At 42.0% G+C, this 14,611-nt stretch overlaps 1 protein-coding gene across 6 annotated transcripts in view; it reads right to left on the bottom strand.

The window, feature by feature from the left end:
• Window positions 1-14,510, bottom strand: part of LIN52 (lin-52 DREAM MuvB core complex component) — an 84,017-nt gene extending 69,507 nt beyond the window's left edge. For 4 of the 6 annotated variants that reach the window (XR_010374428.1, XM_064460392.1, XM_064460389.1 and 1 more), the window contains exons 1-5: window positions 14,404-14,510; window positions 14,175-14,249; window positions 14,019-14,056; window positions 12,912-12,978; window positions 11,808-11,891 (exon numbers count right to left, since the gene is read on the bottom strand). Coding sequence is in view for 4 of the 6 variants with exons in the window: in XM_064460392.1 (XP_064316462.1) it covers window positions 11,808-11,891; window positions 12,912-12,978; window positions 14,019-14,056; window positions 14,175-14,249; window positions 14,404-14,422 (283 nt within the window). In the remaining 2 variants the exon portion in view is untranslated. Of the gene's footprint in view, window positions 1-1,687; window positions 1,852-11,807; window positions 11,892-12,911; window positions 12,979-14,018; window positions 14,057-14,174; window positions 14,250-14,403 lie in introns of all 6 variants that reach the window. The other 2 variants (XR_010374427.1, XM_064460391.1) reach the window with 2 other exon arrangements.
• Between the last annotated feature and the right edge of the window lie 101 nt (window positions 14,511-14,611).

The raw sequence follows: 14,611 nt of genomic DNA, 5'->3' as shown, positions 1-14,611 counted from the left end.
TGCATTGAGCAAGATCAACAGCAGTTTTAAGAGTTATCTGCCAGTTATTGGGCCACATGGTATGTAGTCCTTATATTACTTTAGAAACTCAGTTACCAGAGCTAGATTGACACTGTCTAACACTCGAAAAGCTCCCCTTTGTAGTTCCAACACTAGGCTCCAGAATAAACCACCATGCAATGGCAGATGTCATCTTAGCATTTCTAACACTCCTATGCACATCTCAAAGCTATCTACACAATCAAGAGTTTACATTGTTTATGATAATCTCCCTTTTGTAAAAGGTGTCCAGCAGACTTAGAAAAATTCAGTCAGCTGCATTTGGGGGTCTCAATGCACCCCTGGCATAATGGAAATTTCGGGTTTTACAGTCACTTTGAATATTTAAAAATAATTCTGTGAGAAAATAATTACCTTTTTACTGTGACAAAAGATTAGTAAGTCACAGACAAAAAAATCCAACCCAAACTATACAATCAAACAAAAGGAGATTCCATACACAAATACATCAACAACAGGCACCAAACAGAAAAATAAAAGCAGAGACAAGCCGCATAAGTTTGAACTTTTGACACATTTAGGAGAGTTTTAGAGATTTTCCCCCTTTCCTCAGACTCCAACAGTACACACCTCCTTCTGCAGCAAGCAGAGTCATCAATGCCTGGAGATTAGGATGCTCTATTAGTAATCGCCATTGAAATCCACAATAGCACTTTCCGCTCAGAGTAGGGGAGGGGGAAGAAGGCAAAGATGCAGAAATTTCTTGAAGCTTAGAGAAATATTTATTCTACTTCACCAGAAGACAGAGAACACCCTAAGGATCCATGCAGTATTTTTTCCATATATGACAGTTACCTAGATACAGCATTTGTTTTATGGTAAGAATGCACAATTTATGCATATGGGTAGTATCACATTTGATATCATCAGTAGACTGTATCTCCCTGATTTTGTATTTAAAAACAGTCTAGACCCACTTTTTTTTTTCCCTGCATGTAGAGGGCAACTCAACCACACACACCCTTATTTGAAAAAACAATAGCAGCCAAGGTCCAGACTCAAATTTCCATCCTTGCCATCACAACCTAATCTCCTGGCAAGTTAATGCAAATCAAAGCGAACACTTCTCTGACACTGGTAGCAAAGCGTGTTCGTCTCCCAAGAGAGACCTGTAAAACAGGACAGTCACTGACAGCAGTACAATTACTGACACAGATACAGACTTTATGGACATGTTTATCTCTGCTGTAAATCCACACTCTCTCTCCACTCCGATTCATGAGTCATAAAGAAATTGCAGATAATGAAAAAGTTGGAGAAATTTACAGCGTGTCGGAAACCTCAGACAGCCAGAAGAAATTAAAGAGCTGACTGAGGATAAATCACACAGGTACAATTAAAACTTCCTATACCTTCTTCACTTCCAAACTGGGGCACAAGCCAATGGAGATGATGAAAAGTTGAGGTCATGACTCCTCTGACTGTAATAATTTCTTAACTACCTACATGTCAAAATTAGCCAATTCACAGCTCACATATGAATGGCAATTTCAAGCCAGCATTCTGATGTCTTGCTCTTCCAACAGGAGCTGCCCTAGAAGAATCCTGCCTGTAAATAAGCCACCCAGTAAGCAGTATAAGGCAAGGTGATTTTCTTGTCCCTCTGCGGATGCAGGGTATCTCTTACCATAGTGCTGTGCATCAAAATGAACAAGCAGGTGTGGGAGGAGGGTATAAAGAGAATCAGGAGAAAGGCCAAGGTTTCACATGGAAATCATAGCAGCTTGGACATCACGGTGACGTGGCCATATAAACACCTTAATGAACAATGTCAGCGTTCTTTTCACCTCTCTGAAACAATTGAATAAGGACCAAGAATTACTATGAATGCAAACTGAAAACAGCCTCCATATTTTTTCCTACCAAGGAAAAAAAAACCCAACCATTGCAACTGAATGTGTAGTTCCTGAAAAACTCTGTGATCATCTCCTAACCCACAAATGAACCATCCAAAACATGAGACATTTTCTGGGAGAAGTCTACTAACTGTGCTAAGTAAATCCTTAAGCTAACTGCACATTACAGAAAGCCAGTGCCCAAAGAGCATAATTTTGCTGTCCAGCTATAAAACTCTGCCTTCAAGCTTTGAAGCACATGAAGTATACTATTTCACATAAAGTCCTTGCCAAACACAGTACTAAATAACAAAATGAGGGAGAAATATGCTTTCACGCAAAACTGAAACATGATGAAGATTCATTCAGCACGGCAGGGAATGTAGAAACTAACCAAGAAAAAAAAGAGTTGCTACAAAGAAACTTCTAAGCAGAGCAGAAATAACCAAAGTGCAGGCACATCAAACTCCTTCCTACTTTGAAGGAGGGATCAGCTTGCAAGAGTAAATAAACTGTGCATTTTAAGTTTAAAGACATAACGAGGACAAAACTTGGCATACAATGTTCTCTTTTGAATCCAACATAATTAGAACAATGTAGGCGATGACAAAACATTCCTTCTTTCCTGTTTCAGATTAATACAGACACTCTAGTGCTAGAAGCACTGTACTTCTGGAGGTGCCAGCTTTTAACAAAGAAAAAGTGAGCATCCTCTTTACTCTTTGGTCAGCAGTCAAGATGTGAAGAACATTGCTATATTTTTCTAATAACAGGCACTGCAACCCCACTGTGGGATCTAGAATTGGATCCATATCACATGATCCTCTTTTACTTTATTTCCTTCTTCCTTCTCCAAAAGTCAGTTCTCTTCTCCAGCTCCACCACAACACTTTAGGCAGTCTATTTCTCCAAGGAAATGAGGAAAGAGTTCACATTCAGGGAAGAGTCTGCTCTTTTACATAGACTCCAAAACCTCATTTTGGCTAACAAGAAACTGTAAGAATCCAGTTCACCTTTTCATGCAGCTTCCCAGACTGCAGTGAGTGGACATACAGAATGGACCAATGAGAGATATCCAAATATGTCATGAGACAGACACTTCACTGACACTCTGAATATTAAAACACTCTTTACTTACACATACCTGTTGATATGTTGATTTCCTACAAATGTATGAATCTGAAACATTTTGTTACATACAGACCAGAAAAGGCACTAGGCAAATGTACTGCAGGAAGTAGCGGCATGTTCACAAATGTAAGGTAAGGCTTCTGAGCTTAAAAAGCCTCTGTGTCGACTAACTCAGGACTAAAGAAAAAGTCGTTATGGTCAGGAAATATTTTTATCTGATCAATTACATCATTGATATAAGTCTGTTTAGGTAGGAAGGCCAGGTGTTTTGCATGGAGCCTAAACGCTGCATGTTGGTACTACATGTAGACACTCCTAGAAAAGAGAATGCATTAAAGGAAGGAAAGACATGTTTCAGAAAGAGGACACGTTGTACTCCCTCCTTTCCTTACTTTGATTCTGATTCACCAACTTACACAAAGTTCAAGTTTAATAACTGTCATGCCCTGTTTTTCAGTTTAATAGGTAATACAAGTTCAGTCCACCAAAGATGGAGCCCCTGATTTAAACATATCCTACCTACGATCAGCATCAAAAAAGGAGAAAAACTGAAACAAAACCAAAAAACCCCCAAACCAGACAACTCAATGAGTGAATTCACATTCAACAATGTAAAGAGCAGCTACCCTAGCTTTGAAATTATCCATGTCAAGAGTAGCCTGCAAGGATCATAGGCAGAACTAATTAGATATGTTTCAAAATATGCTACAGTTAAATCCTGCTGAAAGAAAAAGATGAAAGTGCTCTACCCCTCCAAACCTACAAAAAACCTGAACTTGGAGGCAAGAGACCATGATTGACAGTGTTTATCTGAGAGAAATGAAAAACCAAAGAATACCAGTCTGAAAAAGAGTGGTGATCTGTAAATAGCCTGGAGTTCAAAAGGACTCCTTTATGATTTTCCAGAAATTTCAGAAGCTGCAGAGGACTACAATTCACAACCAAGGACAGCTTAACTTGGGAGCAAGGTAGCTGTTCCTCATTCATGTGCCTATCCATCTCTTGCTGTCTCTGGAATGGTCTCTCCATTATCAGGACACCTCAGTGATTTCTGGTAGTGGTTGCTTAACTACCGTGCAGTCTAGCCTATTACTACAATAAATAAACAAAAACTCCACTGTCAAACAAAGGGTCCCCCCAGTCCACCACCCTGACTCTGACATGCCAGTGGAAAATGCCTATAGAAAAGTGTAAGAGTGGGGAAGCACATAGCTGTACCTGCCTAGTAATCTCTCCCAGCCTTCTGCATCTCCAAGATTTCTAAGCCACTGGTGACTTCCCTGTGGTCAGACACCCCTGATGGATTTATCTTCCAAAAATTTGTCTCATTTACTGAGCAAGATAAACTCCATGCCCACAACCTCCAGCAGTGATGAGTTCTGACTTCAAAGCGCAGCACAAGCATCTCCTCGTGTCTACCCTGACATGCTATTTTACTCTCTCCAGCTCCTACACTATGTCGTACCCGATTCACACCTTCTCGGCATTAATACATTTTACAGATCTTTTCCACATGCTGCACCAGTTGTCTCCCTCCAGGCTAAAAGCTTCTAGTCATGTACTCATTCTTCATATTAAGGAAAACTATCATTGACTGACTAAACCCTGGCTGACTTTTCCTTTATCAGTCTGGGGTGCTATAAGATGGCCAACTTTCTGCTGTTCACCTGACATCTCCCAGGACATCCAGGTCTAATTCTTGGGCCCTTGATAGCTAGCATCAAATAGCTCTTCCACTGTACTCCTGGTATTTAATTTGCTTGAACATACATGGAAAATACATGGAAAATAAATCAGTATTACAAAGAAAATAGGAGCAAAGTTGCTGAAGTCCAGTAGAAACCAGGGCACACAAAACCACAGGGGACTATGCGTAGGGAGATTTGGTTGAGCATGTTCAGTAACTGTCTTATTGCCCTTTCAGGAGTGTGCGGATTTCACATTGGATAATATAGCCATTCTCACATCCCTCATTTTACAGGAAGAAAAGCACAAAACAGCTTCAACTCCAAATAAAATCTAACGTAAGAGAGCAGACTATCAAAAATCACTGACAGGGAGATTATAAATGGTGTTCACATCTGTGGGGTCAGTTATCCCACATTTTCTAATATTTAAGGCAGATACTGCACAAAAGCACCATTACCTCCACAAACTTATTAGGGTTTGAAAAGAATAGGCTTTTCAGGAAGTCTTGCACTACTGATATCACCAAAGCTATACCGTGACATCATAGCAGCCAGATAATCTCTCTGGCATCAGTGAGATTCTATAAACACTGCTGTGATACCAGACATATATATTCATACATTTTATGACTTCTGAATGAGTATAGAAGCTGTTATCTGAAAAATAACAGAGATTCACACGGGAGCAATAGCAGGGCCTTCAGAAAGTCCCTGGACAACCACATTCCCTCAGTGACATCGCGCTTTTCCTGCTTCCTCATCCTACCTCTCTGCTGCTTTTACATATAGATTTGTTCCAAAGTTGGGAAAAAACCAGATTTTTTTAAATTTTACTTTTTGCATGTGTGTGTAGGTCTTAGATACACCTCTCTGTATATGTGTATTCAAAAGGATGACAGGGCAGACCTTTAAAAATAACTGCCATCAAAGATACAAGGCATAGCCAGAGAGTGCAGAGACGCAGTCAGAAAAGCAAAAGCCCAATTTGAATTGAAACTGACTGTCGACATAAAAAATAACAAGGGTTCTTCCTACATGTCAACCACAAGCAGAAAAAGAAGGAAAACATAGGCCCACTGTTAAACAGAAAAGGAGAATCAACCACCAATGATGCAGAAAAGGCAGAGGTCCTCAACACCTTCTTCACCTCTGTCTTTACCAGCACTGTAGGGTCCCATGCTTTGGGAACAAAATTGCCAATTGAACCAAACACCGACCCACCATCGGTGAAGGAAGAGTTAGTATATGAATTACTACAGGAGCTTGACTCCCACAAATCAATGGGCCCTGACGCCATCCACCTGAGGATGTTGAGAGAGCTGGCTGACATCATCACAAGACCGCTCTTCATAATCTTTGAGAAGACATGGAGAACGGGGGATGTCCCAGAGGACTGGAGAAAGGCAAATGTTACCCCTATCTACAAGAAGGGCTCGAGGGAGGATCCGGGTAACTACAGGCCCATCAGCCTTACTTCAATCCCTGGGAAAGTTATGGAAGGAATCCCCCTGGGGTCCATCACAAGTCAATTGAAGCACATGATTGGGAAAAGCCAACATGGCTTCATTAAAGGCAGATTGTGCTTGACAAACCTGGTGGCCTTCTATGACAAAGTGACTTGCCTGGTTGACATGGGGTGGGCGGTGGACATTGTCTACCTGGACTTCTCCAAGGCCTTTGATACCTTATGAAGTTCAACAAGGACAAGTGTAAGATCATGCACCTGGGAAAACATAATCCAGGAGTGCAGCCCAGACTGGGATCCACCTGGCTGGAGAGCAGCTCTGTGGAAAGGGACCTGGGGGTCCTGGTGGACAGGAAGCTCAACATGAATGAACAGTGTGCTGCTGCGGCCAAGGCGGCCAACAGGATGCTGGGTTGCATCAAAAAGGGCATCACCATCAGAGAGAAAGAAGTCATTATCCCACTCTACTCAGCGCTTGTCAGGCCACACCTGGAGTACTGTGTACAGTTCTGGTCCCCGCTATACAAAAAGGATGTGGACAGGCTGGAAGGGGTCCAGAGAAGGGCCACCAAGATGATCAAAGGACTGGGAAGCTGCCATATGAGGATAGGCTGGGAGAGCTGGGTTTGTTCAGCCTTGAGAAAAGGAGGCTCAGAGGGGTTCTCATCACCGTGTACCAGTACTTAAGGGGTAGTTACAAAGAAGATGGAGACTCCCTTTTTACAAGGAGTCCCATGGAGAGGACAAGGGGGAATGGACACAAGTTGCTCTTGGGGAGATTCCGATTGGACATGAGAGGGAAATTTTTCACAGTGAGGACAGTCAACCATTGGAATAATCTCCCCAGGGAAGTGGTTGACTCAGCCACGTTGGACACCTTCAAGAGTCATCTGGACAGGGTGCTGGGCCATCTTGTTTAGACTCTGCTCTTCCCAGAAAGGTTGGACTAGATGATCCCTGAGGTCCCTTCCAACCTGTGATTCTGTGATAATAAAAATCTCTTAACACCAAGCTAAGTTTGCTTACTTGCAATGCATGCACTTCCCAGAGCTGCTAGCTCATGAAAGCAAGGCTTTAAAAATCTTCTGATGTCAACTTCAGCACAGTTTCTCTGAAAGCTGTAGTGGGTCATACAGCAGAAAAAACAGAGCTAGGTATCTAAATATGCAGTTATTTACACAAACTGTTTTGAAACTTGCTGCTTTGTGGGCCACAAACACTGAGGCAGGATCTGTGACTGGGTTCCCAGATAAAATCTACCTCCCTCTTGCTTGCCACATCAGCTGGGGTCTCCTCATTCTGCAGTGCTCACTACCCCAACTCCAAGCAAAGCTAGAGGGACATGGCAGGGAAAAAGGCCCATAACAAGGCAGTAGGCCTACACCTTTTTTTTTTTATTTTCCCAGACTTCTACCAACAGCAGAGATGAGACTTACTGAATGGCTGCAGCGCACATTCAGCAGCGATACCATGCCTCTCAAAGTCACCCTAAATACATGAACAATTAAAAGTACATGTGTTCACTGAGCACTGTTCCTCCTTCCACCCTTTTCAATACCCACATTAACAGGGACAACAAAATCCACACAAAGCAGGATTTTTAATACTAAAAACAGGCTTGATGTATTCTAACCAATAAAATAACTCTTTAACAGAAGGAAAATAGCAGCTCTAATGAGAGAGCTCAATCAAAAAGAGAAAAGCAGTAACTAGCAAGACAACAAGGTAGAATTTTACATAACTTAAAAAGGAGGCAAGGAAACAAGCTGAGACCTCAGAAGAGGTGTTGAGAAGTAATTTATTTTTAAAAGATTTTATTATTGATACCAGGTCCTGAGCCTGGAAGCTGCTGGAGACTCCAGAACCACCTTGCAGCAAAGAAAAAATACACAAACCAGACACCTAACGGTAGCCTATCCTTTAAGAGGAGAGTAAAAAAAAAAACAAAGAACAAAAAAAATTGGTTCATGCTACAAAAGTCCTCATTCATTCAAGGCAGGCTATCCTTTAGGTGAATTCTGTGCTTAGGAAGGGAAGAATATTCTGCAAGGAACAGACATCAGCGAGCAGGAATTCACCTACTAGCATGCCAGGAAGAAAGCTGAAGAAGAGATTCCCCATGATCACCTTCAAGATCCTTTCTGATCCACAAAAAAGATCTTTAACATAAGCCATCAGCAAATTAAATGGTACAAATAAGAAATTCTGATTTATGGAACAATGCCCATCTCTTATTGGCAGTTTAATGGTCTGCATCTTAGTAAAAGAGAAATGAAAGTACAGGAGATCATGCAGCCAGCAGTCAGAAGTATATTTTTTAAAGAGCCAAGTGCTCACTTATCCATTTGGTTAAAAAAAAATGATGACAAGTTTGCAAAGTATCTGCCAAACAGAAGTCTTTTTAAACTACAAAGGTAAAACACCACCAAAAATAAGCAACTTATCTTGTCTGATTAGCAACTAAATAGATTAGGTACTACTGAAGCTAGCAGAATTGGGTACATGGCTCAGGCCAACAGTTACCTTATGCAGAAAGAAGTAACTGAACCCTCAGACAAGAAGGAGGGAACTGACATTATCAAAAATAGCATTAACCATTTCAAATGTCAAAGGTCTCCTTTGACGACGTCATCCCACATGCTCAGAGACTGATGTGTTATCAGGTAAACCTGCTGCAGTCTAAACAGGTACATGCTACACTGTACAGAAATTGTAACAGAGGGTAAGAAGCCTGACTTTTCCAATGCCCATATAAAATACCGCAGGAAGCTCTAACATTATTCTGGCCTGAATGACATTCACTGTATCTCAGACCTCTAACAGTAAAAGTCACCTCTGAAGTTTCTAGTCAACTCTTTCTTGAACTTACTGTTACAATCCAAGCAGAGCAAGTCTATTTGGTTTCATCTGATGAAGAAAACTTTCACAGACCTCTGCACTAATTAAGATACAATCATTTAAATGACATAAGAATACACATCTTAAAGGGCAGACCAGTGAAATAGCAGTGGCTGTAAAACTGGCTACTTTTAAATGTGGAGGACAACTGTAAACCAAACCAGATGTCAAACAAGCTGGAAAGAAAAGATAAGTTATATGTTAACAATTTAATTTGATTCACAGAGCCATGGGGCTTCAACAAAATAGCCAGGGTTACAGAAAGTAAAGGTAACCCTACAGGAAAAAAGAGGGGAGAAAGTTACTTGTAAAGAAGAGAGATCTGTGAGAAGCAAGCAACCAAACAAGGAACTGAGAAATCCATGGCCAAAAGGTTAGGGACAGCAGGAATTATGTATGATAAGAATGTGGAATCCAGCTAACAGTATTCAACCATTCTTATATGAAAGCAGCAAAGACGGGCAAAGCATTTGTTCCAAATTTGTCAAGAATGCCTGCTTATATAGACAAAATAGTAAGACAGTTCATATGAATTTAAGAAACAAGGTATATAATTCAGTAATTATGAATTTATCAAACTACATAATGTCACATCAATCGCTCAGATTTCGATTTTAGTGTTGCAACAGTACCTTGATGAATAAACTTTTCAAAAGGTACCCAGTCCCACCTATCATTTTGCTTAATGAATTCTAATGCAAAACTGCCATGAAGTTTCTTGTGAACTGGTTCAATAACAGACCTCACAAGATAACTATGAAGTCACTCAATAGACACACTTGTCAGGGAGTGCTGCAGGAATCATTCTGGTCCTGTACAGTATTTTATCAATACCTTGGATGAAAACAAAAGTCTTTGAAAATATAAAGGATTTGAGATGGGATGTAGAAGAAGAGAGTTTGAAGGAAAAGTAAGTTGCTAGCACAATGAAGCAGAATTGTTTCTCACACTCAATACAGATAAAAACTTTTGAAAATACTGTAAAAAAAAAAAAAGATGGTGCACATTCAGAACAGGAAATATGTCACAGAAAATCTTGGGAAGAACTTCAAATCATGACTGAAACAGTACTGTTTTATAAAAAACAGCAAGACTTCTAAGGAAGCCTCATGTTGCCATCTAGAGGAGACTGGTCAGCAGCAGTTCTAATCCAGCTTTTGATCACCAGTTTCAATTAACAAGTCCAAAGGGGACTATTAAATTTCAATACACAAAGATACAATCAAATCAAATACCTCTGGACCAAAAACACAAGTCCCTTAACATTAATAAAAATGGATTTTTCTTCTTGTTTTCTCACTTATCTAAGTCTGTAAGAGAAAAGAACTTAAAGACAGTATTAGGAAAAACAGTCCTGAAAAGATGTTCAAACTCTGCATCTAATCTTCTGTGAAAATTTTCCTAAGATAAATGTGTATTATGACACACAAATCAATCTATTGTAGCCTAAAGGAAACCAGACTTCAGTGACAGACAGTTAGAAGCAAGCTTTCATAAAGCTTGAAAATTCAAGATTTCAGTTACTATAGACTAAAGGTTTTAATGTTGGACTTCAGATTGTTCGCTCACTTTGTCTTCTTTCCGTATTTGTTTGTTCTCAGTAAAAGTAAATGGAAATGCAGGCAACAAATAAATATTGCTAAGGAAACAACCACCTTGTTAGCTTTAATATAACTCAGGCTCTGCTTAAAGCCCACTTAGCAGAAGGCTGTCTGACATCTAAGCCTACAGTTTAACTGAGAAAGCCAATCATCAGCCAGTCTTTGTATTTGACTCAGTTTTACATTGTTACACTTTTAACTTCTACTCCACTAAATGCTTTACACAGTCTTAACAGACGTGAGCACCAAGTAAAATAAGCTTGCAGGGAGTGTGTTAAAATAGGCTTAATGATCTGTTAATATGAAAGCATTAGGATATCCTAGGTTTACAGCCAGGAAAACTAAAGTCTATTACTGCTTTTTGTAATCCACTGAAAGACCTGTAAGTTTTAAAACCGTTGGTGCTTTGGGTAGCCCAAGAGTAGCTACAGCTAAGGCCTGTGCTGGGGGTGGGGAATCAAATATGTCAGTATATACAGGTAAGAACATTTAAAAGAAACACAATCCTCTTGAAATCCTCAAAGCTGGATCAACCTGTTAACAGTCCTAAATGCAATGACGAAAGCAGCTCCTTCTTCAAAAAACTGATAAAAATTGGCTGTTTGTAAGTGGAATGAATGTCAACTTCAGTACCAAATAACATCACCTCCTGCCATAATTGAGTGTAGAAAAAAAATAACAGTTACAGAAGCAAAACACAGTATGAACACTAAGTGATAGCAGAATCCTGCACACAAGTGTAAGTTTCCCTGTGGAGGCAGTGCATGAAGTTTGACAGAAGTACTGCCACAAGTATTCCAAGAAATAGCTTTACTATCTCAGTGGGATATTAAGCAGTGACCTGATTTATCTAAATCAACGTTAAGTCAGGAACAGAAGTCCATGTGCTGCTAGACAACGCTAGACTGATATATGACTTCTTGTTATTTCTGCTAAGATGTTTCCCCTGTGCAGGTAAGTTGGAGATATAAGCTTGCGCTCTCATCTTGTTTTGGAAGGTCACTAACTGTGACTGTCAGACACTCGCCAAATCTGCCAACATGCTTTTCCAGCTACAAATGCACCAGAAGCACACGCTTTAGTGGGAATATTTGCAATGCAGTCAGTCGCATCTGCGTACAGCACTTACATTCATCCAGTCCCAGCTGATAAGCCAGGTTCTGCAGGCCACGAACTTTTTCCATCAGGTTAGCTGTAGTAAGGCTCCCCAACTCTAAGAGAGAAAAGTGTGAATTTTAACACTGTTTATAGCCTTCTAGTGACAGTTTACCTGTTTAGTACTTCACAGAGCACTTTCAAGTCAGTGACTTCAAGTCACTTCCAACAACATCTATTTCCAGTGAAAAGAGTACATTCAAAATTCAAGATGATGACACCCCTGATTATAACATCCTGAGAAAAGACCAGCTTCCTCTACTGAAAAAGACAGCCACAAATCTGGTTCATACTGTAATTTGCCACGATTGCAATAAGCAATTTGCCCCATATTTTGCAAGTTCTTTTAAGTTCACATTGCTCTGCGAACAAGCTACAAAAGCTTATGTTAGGGAATGGACTTACTGTACATTAATAATGTGTGTCTAAGCAAATTTCTTGCAGCAAGTCAAAGTTAATTTGTCACACTTTCACTCTGGAACACTTTATCTATAGTTCACAGGAGAGGCAGAGCATGCTCAAGGATGTTTACTGCAACAGCTGTAAGATGCAACAAATATACATGCTAGCTAGCCCTTCTGTAACATGCTCATGCAGCCTTACCATTTGATTAGAGAACTTGAATCTGTGAGAAAAGACACATGCAGAGAACATCTCTGAACAAGTCAATCAGCAAGTCTAGGCTGCTCACAAAGTCTGATCACCAAAAAATTCATGCCACTTCTCAAAATACAGGAGACACCAACTACAGTTATGCAGTGAGAGACTGGCAAGCAAGGTAAATGAAGCATATGTAACACTACACTGCTTCAACTAGTTATTGCATGCTTGTTTTGAAAAATGAGCCTGCCACCAACATCTGGATATTCTCTTGGAGACAACTAGACTAGTGAAAAATATGTTAACAAGATAAAGAGACTCTCGAGCTGGAGATTCAGCAAATGTGAGGGCTAGAGATCTGAAGCCACGTGCCCGCTCCAGAATATTTAAAGAACAAGCGTTTTAAGCCTCTTAAATAAGTAATGGATTCCCATCTGCTTGGGCAACATTACTTCCTACACACAATATCTATACTTACCCTTTAACATATCAATATCATCATTTTCTAATTCAGCCATCCACTTGGGAGGAGAACTTGTAATAGGCTGTTTTGAAATAAATAAAAGTTCATACTCAGAAAAGTGCATTTTTAGAATTATAAAACAAAGCCTGATCACGTACAGAAAATTAGTTAGAATCACAGAATGTCCTGAGTTGGAGGGGAACAGCAAGGATCATTGAGCCCAACTCCTTTCCCTGCATAGAACAACCCCAAAATTCACACCATGTGTCTGAGGATGTTGTCCATAGTGCTTCTTGAATATCATCAGGCTTGGAGCCATGACTACCTCCCAGGGCAGCCTGTTCCAGCGCTCCACCACCCTCTGGGTGAAGAACCTTTGCCTAATATCCAACCTAAACCTCCCCTGGCACATCTTCCTGCCATTCCCTCGGGTCCTATCGTTGGTCACCAGAGAGAAAAGACCAGCACCTGCTCCTCCTCCTCCCCTTGTGAGGAAGCTGTAGACCGCAATGAGGTCTGCCCTCAGTCTCCTCTTCTCCAGGTTGAACAAAACAAGTGACTTTAGCTGCTCCTCATATGGTTTCTCCTCTAAACCCTTCACCAACTTCGTGACCCTCCTCTGAACGCTCCCTAGCAGCTTTGTATCCCTAATATACCGTGGCACCCAAAACTGCACGCAGCACTCGAGGTGAGGCCGCACCAGCACAGAGTAGAGCGGGACAATCACCTCCCTCGACTGTCAGTTACACTAACACCAAAAGTATGTGAGTTCCAGGTGCTCTGTAGAGATATTTTTATGTTTAGCCTTACTTTCTAGCTTTCCCTGGAGTTTTTTGAGTTAAAAGCAGCACACTGCCACCCACAAACCAAAGTTGGTATGAAAAGCAGGATTTCCTAATGTTTAAAACCGTTTATTTCTTCCAAAGTATAATTCTCATTCACAGTAAATTGTATGAGGTATAAAAGAGATATTAAAAACTAAAGGGTTATGCCAGCATATACTGGAGTTATAATTGAGATTGGCTTTATAGAACAAAGATGTAAAGTCCCCAGGAGGAAACAGTAGATCTAGCACCACACGGGAAGGGGGCAAACGCGAAAGGCGAAGCAGCGACCACTCACGCTTTTGAAGGAGGCGGCGAACTCGGCAACCCCGGGCACTGGGAAGAGAAAAGGAAGGGCGGCGGGGGGTGAGGGCCCCTGGCGGCAGCACCCCCGGCCACCGTGGGCTCAGCCACCCGTCCCGCTGACAGACGGCCGTGGGCCCGCCGGACTTACGCTGCTCGGGCCACAGGTCCGGGGAGGCGCGGTCCAGCTTCTCGAAGCTCAGCAACGAGGCCTCCAGGTCAGCACCTGCAACAGAGAGAAGGTGGTGGGGGGGGGGGGGGGGCGGTGAGACGCCGGCCGGGCCCCACCGGCAGGGCAGGGCAGGGCAGGGCAGGGAAGGACGGCGGGGTGAGGTGAGGGGAAGGGAAGGGAGCGGCTGCGCCCACCCGTCCCGCCTCACCGTCCGCGGGAGCCGCCATCTTGCTCGCCTCACGTGACGCGTCGCCGCTGCTCGCGGGACATCCCCCCGCCACGTGACCCCACCCTCGCGGCCAAGCCCGAGAGGGAGAGGAAAAACAAACCCCCGCCCCTCCGGCCCCCACGTGCCGCTCCCGCCGCCACCGCCAGGAGGCGTCGCCGCGGGGCGGTGCTCGGCCAATCCGGGCTCC

Source organism: Phalacrocorax carbo, chromosome 9, assembly GCF_963921805.1.
Source record: "Phalacrocorax carbo chromosome 9, bPhaCar2.1, whole genome shotgun sequence".
Classification (NCBI taxonomy): domain Eukaryota; kingdom Metazoa; phylum Chordata; class Aves; order Suliformes; family Phalacrocoracidae; genus Phalacrocorax; species Phalacrocorax carbo.
Note: the sequence above shows the minus strand (reverse complement) of the source record. Positions and strands in the feature narration are given on the sequence as shown.